At 47.0% G+C, this 9368-nt stretch overlaps 1 protein-coding gene across 1 annotated transcript in view; it reads right to left on the minus strand.

Moving 5' to 3' along the window:
- Positions 1–1703: 1703 nt before the first annotated feature.
- LOC142198591 (cysteine-rich venom protein TEL1-like) overlaps positions 1704–9368 on the minus strand; it is a 25803-nt gene continuing 18138 nt past the window's right edge. Inside the window, exons 7-10 of the mRNA XM_075269619.1 lie at positions 2741–2918; positions 2587–2611; positions 2297–2376; positions 1704–1823 (exon numbers count right to left, since the gene is read on the minus strand). Coding sequence (XP_075125720.1) covers positions 1704–1823; positions 2297–2376; positions 2587–2611; positions 2741–2918 — 403 coding nt within the window. The remainder of the gene's footprint in view (positions 1824–2296; positions 2377–2586; positions 2612–2740; positions 2919–9368) is intronic.

Genomic DNA, 9368 nt, shown 5'->3' on the forward strand with positions numbered 1-9368 from the left:
GTCATAGCCCCTCCCACCAGAGAAGTTTGCTTGCAAATAAATAATGCATTAATGTAATGCTAAAAAAAGAGATACAAATCAGTAATGGCTAAAACAAATGGTTTTGATACAGAAATATAAGAAGTTGTATTTTGATTGATTATAACTACTTTATTTGCTCGAGAATGGATCAGCATCTATGCAGATTCACCACTAATGTGCGGACACTATAATTGCGCATGCGCGGTGGTGTAAGATGCCAAGAATTGGTTGCACTGGTATGGAATGGCAAAGTTTGTAGAACTTAATAAAAACCAACTACCTGGACCTTTAGGAGGCAGATTTCCTTAAATTTAGTGACATGGCAATCTTTGATGTCTTCCCTCCCCAGGACCACCCACCTATCTGTAAAGAATCTAATGCGCATATTAGTTGCAGATTCTAACAGCATTGATTACTCAGGAATTGTGGGGGCTGGAGTTAGTAGAGCAGTGCCTATCGAAGGATGCAAAAGCTAGAGTTGGTGGAGATGCTAAAAGGACCTCTTTAAGTCCCATTATGTTATACCAGCGGCATAGCTTAAGGGGGTGCAGAGGGTGAAGTCGCACCAGGGCCCAGGAGTCTTAAGGAGCCACATAAGCACTGTATCAGTATTGAGATTGCAGCTTCCATCCGGCCCATAAACCAAGGAGACCCACAGATTACTCTAACCACACTAAGGTGGATTAAACTCTTTTGCACCATCACTATCAAGAATTTGCTGTAGGGATGAGGTAGGGGGCCCCGGATAAAAGATCACATCGGGGCCCAGCAGACTTTAGTTATGCCACTGCGTTCTACAAAGTTTTGTCTTAGGTACATAAGCAACTTTAAGGTTTGTTTTATCACTAGAGAAACAATTACAACTGTTCCAGAATCAGTAGAGCGGCCTATTAAAGGATGCAAAGAACTAGAGTTGGTGGAGGTGATGAAAGACCTCACACCCCAAAGTTTAAGTAGTAGACTCCAGAGTTAAAGGGGTATTCCTACGTCACATACTCACCAGTCTTCACTACTGTAAAATCTTCTTTCTTCCTGGTTTCTTGCATCATTTGGTGGGCGGGGTTTCACATGCAACCTGCCGTTTAGCTCTGCCCCCAAATTAGTGTGTAGCTCCGCCCGCCACATAGCGTGATCCTATGGGGCGGCTAAAGGGCCTGTGATGTCATCAAAGGTCCTCAAACAACACTGTATGCACAATATTGGACTATGAAGTACAGACAGGAGCAACTCCACTCTGTGTTACATACAGAGACTGCCTGTCTCTGCCATAATGAACACAATTGAATTATCTAGCCTGATAACTGGGAGAACAGAAGACGAGTTCAGAAATGAAAGCAGCTCCTCTCCCCTATCTGAGTGCAGGACCTAGGTCACGTGGTATAGACACAGGAATAGCTAGATACACAGGCTCGCTCCCGTGCACTTAGCCCCTCCTCCCTCCCCCCTGAGAGCAGGCAGCTACATCACTTGACTTTTGAGCAGATAAGTCAAGGGTTGTGTCAACAATGAATTGAATAAAGTAAGATAGTGGACAAACAAAGCAGTTTTGCTGAAGCAGTGTATTTAGGAAAAGTCTTACATCCACATTAACAAGCAGTATAGATAGGATCCTTGTGATGGGACAACCCCTTTACGTTGCTAGTCCTATGGTCGTCCACGTCTGGCTTCTTCCAACCTTTGGCTCAAGTCGTGTAATCTGGGGTCACCGCTGTGACTTGTGATTGAGTCTTACTGAGCCAATGTCTTGACAATTTGATCAAATTGCTGATCTCAGCGGTGACCATTGGGTGTGTGTTGTCAGCCTGAGGCCAGGGCCCCACAAGACTCAACAAAGAAGTCCAGGGGAGGCGAGGCAAGTTGAGTCTAATTTTTCTATTTGTTCTCACCTTCTTTCGGCTTACCACTTACTATATTCTGAAGTCTGAGGAGACCCCAGTGCATAATAGTGTTTTGTGGGTGGCTAATCCCAAATGTTTCAGGTTTGAGCCAAACCTAAAACTTTTGAAAAATTTAGGTTGAATTTGATTCAATCCAAATTGGTTCACTCATATCTATAGATGAACTGTCCTGTGTATACAAAGATAGCAACAAAGAATACCATACGTATAAGAGCAGATATGAACCTGTTCTGTATAGAAGGATAAATGTACAGAAGAATCTGCTCTGGTGGACCGAAGGAAGTGGACCTTCCACCCACCATCATTATATTTACGGCTCTAACTGGGATCCTTATTAAAATACAATAGCACTGTAAGCTTAGTATATACGGTCTTACCTGTCCACCCTCGGACCTAGGTGTATCTTCATCTGCTTGTCTCACCTGAATATCTGTTTTTGTCCATTTCTGGATGATACCTTACAGGGTAATGGTTGTACTTATATAGCGTAAGACCTTAATAGCTGTTATTAGTATCATGCGCTTCCTATTACTTCGTCTTGCTCACTTGTCACAGCTTCAAAGACAGGAATTGCCTGTATTGTTATATCATAGATGTAGCAGAGCTGGATTTGTTATTCTGAATTATGTGTATCTCTAGTAAAGATATTGTATTGTATTACATTTACAGGTTATCGCAACGGAGGAGGAGACCTGGAAGTGAGAATGTGGACCCAATAGAGCTTAGTCTGTATGGGGTTACATAAAGAGATACAGTAGAAGGATTGGAGCAAGCGCATATCCATAGTAGATCTATGGCAAGAAGTGTTGGATAAACCTTACGGACGAGGTTCTTCTTGTGAATATTTGTGAGGTTCGTCCGCCTGGATCTGCTCTTTCTATACCCTGAGGTTTCTTCGGAGTATAAGAAGATGCCCAGAGGAACTTCATAAACATAACAAACGTCTTATTCACCTCTCCTGGGTTGTATAGGTCCTCATCCTCTTCAGATTTCTTCCTCCTGATGATGACAAGGGCCTCAGGGAACTGGGAAACCTTTTTGTAACGCAAATTTTTAAAGATTGGTTCACATGGTGCAGTTCTGCCTGGGGGCTTAGGGGTGTTGTTGGACTTATGAGATGCTCCCCTAGAGCTGTGTTGCTGATGGCCAAAATGAGACTTGAATTTCTTCAATAGTGACTGAAAAAGGGACCAAGCTCTGGAGTTGCTTAATTTTTCACCATGGTGGAAAGGGACAGAGGCCTAGATGAGGCAGTGAAGAGTAGACACCACTTCTGCCTGTGTTTGTAGGGTGCCCTATATGTGGATAATAAATAAACTAGGCTATGCATCACCTGTTCAACTACCACTGTGCTTCTGTGTCTGTACCCAACATCAAGGGAACCCCAAAACACCAACAACCACAGCAGGGAGACCCACAGCAGGGAGTACCCTGGGGTACAGGGGCATAACTACCAGGGGTAGCAGCGGTAGTGGCTGCAGCAGGGCCCGAGACATTAGGGGGCCCAGCGACAGCTGTTACCGCTGCATTTTTTTTAATAGGCCATTACCGGCTGGAGTAATTCCAGCTGGTAATGGGCCCTATTTACTTACCGATTCTGGCAGGGGCCGGGATCGGTAAGTGACGTCACGGGCCCCACAAGCACTATTATTATACTCGGGGGTCTTTTCAGAACCCGAGCTTAAGGCTAGGAGAGTTAAGGGAACATAAAAAAAAACAGTGTTACTTACCTCTCCTGGCTCCGGAAGACTTCAGGCCTACTTCAATGACGTCCCTGACATCACATAACCGGGGCCTGCATCCTTGTTTGTTGCGACGCAGTCCTCTGGGTTACATGATGTCCTGGACATCATTGAAGATGGCCGCCATCAGCAGGGAGTGCTGCGGAGCCAGGGATAGGTAAGAAACAGCAGTTTTTATGTTTGTATCCCCCTTGGGACTTTGATTATTATTCTCGGGGGTCTGAAAAGACCCTTGAGTATAATAATAGTGCTTGTGGGCATCACTTACCGATCTCGGCCCCTGCCAGGATTGGTAAGTAAATAGGGCTTGTTACCGGCTGGAGTTAACAATGTTCATGGGTGTCCACAATGCAACATAATACTGTGTGCAGGGGCCACTATGGGGTATAATACTGTGTGCAGGGGCCACTATGGGACATAATACTGTGTGCAGGGGTCACTATGGGGTATAATACTGTGTACAGGGGCCACTATGGGACATAATACTGTGTGCAGGGGTCACTATGGGGGATAATACTGTGTGCAGGGGCCACAATACTGTGTGCAGGGGCCACTATGGAGCATAATACTGTGTGCAGGGGCCACTATGGGACATAATACTGTGTGCAGGGGCCACTATGGAGCATAATACTGTGTGCAGGGGCCACTATGGGGTATAATACTGTGTGCAGGGGCTACTATGGGACATAATACTGTGTGCAGGGGCCACTATGGAGCATAATACTGTGTGCAGGGGGCACTATGGGACATAATACTGTGTGCAGGGGCCACTATGTGACATAATACTGTGTGCAGGAGCCACTATGGGGTATAATACTGTGTGTAGGGGTCACTATGGGGCATAATACTGTGTGTAGGGGTCACTATGGGCTATAATACTGTGTGCAGGGGCCACTATGGGCTATAATACTGTGTACTGGGGCCACTATGTAACATTATACTGTGTGCAGGGGCTACTATGGGACATAATACTGTGTGCAGGGGCCACTATGGGGGATAATACTGTGTGCAGGGGCCACTATGGGGCATAATACTGTGTGCAGGGGCCACTATGGGACATAATACTGTGTGCAGGGGCCACTATGGGGCATAATACTGTGTGCAGGGGACACTATGGGGGATAATACTGTGTGCAGGGGCGACTATGGGGTATAATAGTGTGTGTAGGGGCCACTATGGGACATAATACTGTGTGCAGGGGCCACTATGGGGGATAATACTGTGTGGAGGGGTCACTATGGGACATTATACTTTGTGGAGGGGTCACTATGGGACATTATACTGTGTGCAGGGGCCACTATGGGGGATAATACTGTGTGCAGGGGCCACTATGGGGCATAATACTGTGTGCAGGGGCCACTATGGGACATAATACTGTGTGCAGGGGCCACTATGGGGCATAATACTGTGTGCAGGGGACACTATGGGGGATAATACTGTGTGCAGGGGCGACTATGGGGTATAATAGTGTGTGTAGGGGCCACTATGGGACATAATACTGTGTGCAGGGGCCACTATGGGGGATAATACTGTGTGGAGGGGTCACTATGGGACATTATACTTTGTGGAGGGGTCACTATGGGACATTATACTGTGTGCAGGGGCCACTATGGGGGATAATACTGTGTGCAGGGGCCACTATGGGACATAATACTGTGTGCAGGGGCCACTATGGGGCATAATACTGTGTGCAGGGGACACTATGGGGGATAATACTGTGTGCAGGGGCGACTATGGGGTATAATAGTGTGTGTAGGGGCCACTATGGGACATAATATTGTGTGCAGGGGCCACTATGGGGGATAATACTGTGTGGAGGGGTCACTATGGGACATTATACTTTGTGGAGGGGTCACTATGGGGCATTATACTGTGTACAGGGGCCACTATGGGGCATAATACTGTGTGCAGGGGCCACTATGGGGGATAATACTGTGTGCAGGGGCCACTATGGGGCATAATACTGTGTGCAGGGGCCACTATGGGGGATAATACTGTGTGCAGGGGCCACTATGGGGCATAATACTGTGTGCAGGGGACACTATGGGGGATAATACTGTGTGCAGGGGTCACTATGGGACATTATACTGTGTGGAGGGGTCACTATGGGACATAATAGTGCATGCAGGAATGTGGGGGGGGGGGGGGGGGGTCGGTTGGTTGGGTCTTTGGCGACGGCTTGGAAGGGGGAGCCCCCATGTCAAAAGTTCGCCACAAGGCTCCGCCATTCCTTATTACACCACTCCTGAGGGGAATATAGGTGCAACCTCTGCCTCTGCATTCCAGGGCCAGTAAGAGGATTTGCTGCCAAAGCCATAGCAATAGGACAGTGAGTAATGTGGCACCTCGGTGCTGGCTGTGTATTACATTATGTGACCTAGCAGAGCTGGCTGTGTATTACATTATGTGACCTAGCAGAGCTGGCTGTGTATTACATTATGTGACCTAGCAGAGCTGGCTGTGTATTACATTATGTGACCTAGCAGAGCTGGCTGTGTATTACATTATGTGACCTAGCAGAGCTGGCTGTGTATTACATTATGTGACCTAGCAGAGCTGGCTGTGTATTACATTATGTGACCTAGCAGAGCTGGCTGTGTATTACATTATGTGACCTAGCAGAGCTGGCTGTGTATTACATTATGTGACCTAGCAGAGCTGGCTGTGTATTACATTATCTGACCTAGCAGAGCTGGCTGTGTATTACATTATGGGACCTAGCAGAGCTGGCTGTGTATTACATTATGTGACCTAGCAGAGCTGGCTGTGTATTACATTATGTGACCTAGCAGAGCTGGCTGTGTATTACATTATGTGACCTAGCAGAGCTGGCTGTGTATTACATTATGGGATCTAGCAGAGCTGGCTGTGTATTACATCATGTGACCTAGCAGAGCTGGCTGTGTATTACATTATGTGACCTAGCAGAGCTGGCTGTGTATTACATTATGTGACCTAGCAGAGCTGGCTGTGTATTACATTATGGGACCTAGCAGAGCTGGCTGTGTATTACATTATGTGACCTAGCAGAGCTGGCTGTGTATTACATTATGTGACCTAGCAGAGCTGGCTGTGTATTACATTATGTGACCTAGCAGAGCTGGCTGTGTATTACATTATGTGACCTAGCAGAGCTGGCTGTGTATTACATTATGTGACCTAGCAGAGCTGGCTGTGTATTACATTATGTGACCTAGCAGAGCTGGCTGTGTATTACATTATGTGACCTAGCAGAGCTGGCTGTGTATTACATTATGTGACCTAGCAGAGCTGGCTGTGTATTACATTATGTGACCTAGCAGAGCTGGCTGTGTATTACATTATGTGACCTAGCAGAGCTGGCTGTGTATTACATTATGTGACCTAGCAGAGCTGGCTGTGTATTACATTATGTGACCTAGCAGAGCTGGCTGTGTATTACATTATGTGACCTAGCAGAGCTGGCTGTGTATTACATTATGTGACCTAGCAGAGCTGGCTGTGTATTACATTATGTGACCTAGCAGAGCTGGCTGTGTATTACATTATGTGACCTAGCAGAGCTGGCTGTGTATTACATTATGTGACCTAGCAGAGCTGGCTGTGTATTACATTATGTGACCTAGCAGAGCTGGCTGTGTATTACATTATGTGACCTAGCAGAGCTGGCTGTGTATTACATTATGTGACCTAGCAGAGCTGGCTGTGTCTGGGCTGAGGTGATCTCTGGTATCATTGTATTCCATTATGTAGCCTGTGTGACATAGCAGGGGATCCTGAGTCTCACCACACAGCGCCACCTAGTGAGTCTCACACATACAGCACACCTCCCATAGGATTGAATAGAAACCAAATGTCCAATGGGAGGACATCACTTGGGTAAAGGGGAGGAGTCAGCTGATGACTGGTTCCCATTGTAACACCCCTGCAGGAACTTCCTGTGTGTGTTTGTGAGGAGATTGTGGAGTTGTGAATTCTTGTGAGGTAAACAGAAAGCTTAGTGCAGGGAAGGTGGCAGAGCTGACATACGCCAACTGTCCCCTGTCTGACTAGCCATCACCCTGAAGCTAGCCAGGCCTCACCATTCTATTATACTATTACTGAAGGTGGATGAATCAGTTCATAACAAACCTGATGTGACCTGAATATTCCAAATTTTGGGTTTATCAGTACTGAACAAATGATTATACTCGGACAAACAAAAATGTCTGAGAGAATGTCTACCTCTATGTGTCTGAGCAGGAAATACAGAGGAGACGCGTGTGTAATGGATCAGACACTGGTAAGTGCCCCGTATAGTGCTGATGTCATATAGTAATAAGGCTTATATAGCTAGCAAAGACTGGGCCCAGGATCAAACATTTAACTTGGGGCCCCGCCGCATGACATAGTGGCCCCTCCACAAAGTATTATGCCCCATAGTGGCCCCGCCACACAGTATAATGTCCCATAGTGGCCCCTGCACACAGTATAATGTCCCATAGTGGCCCCTGCACACAGTATAATGTCCCATAGTGGCCCCTCCACACAGTATAATGCCCCATAGTGGCCCCTCCACACAGTATAATGCCCCATAGTGGCCCCTCCACACAGTATAATGTCCCATAGTGGCCCCTGCACACAGTATAATGCCCCATAGTGGCCCCTGCACACAGTATAATGTCCCATAGTGACCCCTGCACACAGTATTATACCCCATAGTGGCCCCTCCACACAGTATAATGCCCCATAGTGGCCCCTGCACACAGTATTATCCCCCATAGTGTCCCCTGCACACAGTATTATCCCCCATAGTGGCCCCTCCACAAAGTATTATGCCCCATAGTGGCCCCGCCACACAGTATAATGTCCCATAGTGGCCCCGCCACACAGTATAATGTCCCATAGTGGCCCCTGCACACAGTATAATGTCCCATAGTGACCCCTGCACACAGTATAATGTCCCATAGTGGCCCCTCCACACAGTATAATGCCCCATAGTGGCCCCTCCACACAGTATAATGCCCCATAGTGGCCCCTCCACACAGTATAATGTCCCATAGTGGCTCCTCTACACAGTATAATGTCCCATAGTGGCCCCTGCACACAGTATAATGCCCCATAGTGGCCCCTGCACACAGTATAATGTCCCATAGTGACCCCTGCACACAGTATTATACCCCATAGTGGCCCCTCCACACAGTATAATGCCCCATAGTGGCCCCTGCACACAGTATAATGTCCCATAGTGGCCCTTCCACACAGTATAATGTCCCATAGTGGCCCCTCCACACAGTATAATTTTACATAGTGGCCCCTCCACACAGTATAATGTCCCATAGTGACCCCTCCACACAGTATATTATCCCATAGTGACCCCTCCACACAGTATAATGTCCCATAGTGGCTCCTCCACACAGTATAATGTCCCATAGTGACCCCTCTACACAGTATAATGTCCCATAGTGACCCCTCCACACAGTATAATGTCCCATAGTGACCCCTCCACACAGTATATTATCCCATAGTGACCCCTCCACACAGTATAATGTCCCATAGTGACCCCTCCACACAGTATATTATCCCATAGTGGCCCCTCCACACAGTATAATGTCCCATAGTGTTCCCTCTACACAGTATATTATCCCATAGTGGCCCCTCTACACAGTATAATGTCCCATAGTGGCCCCTCCACACAGTATAATGTCCCATAGTGTTCCCTCTACACAGTATATTATCCCATAGTGAA

This window comes from Leptodactylus fuscus, chromosome 3, assembly GCF_031893055.1.
Source record: "Leptodactylus fuscus isolate aLepFus1 chromosome 3, aLepFus1.hap2, whole genome shotgun sequence".
NCBI lineage: Eukaryota > Metazoa > Chordata > Amphibia > Anura > Leptodactylidae > Leptodactylus > Leptodactylus fuscus.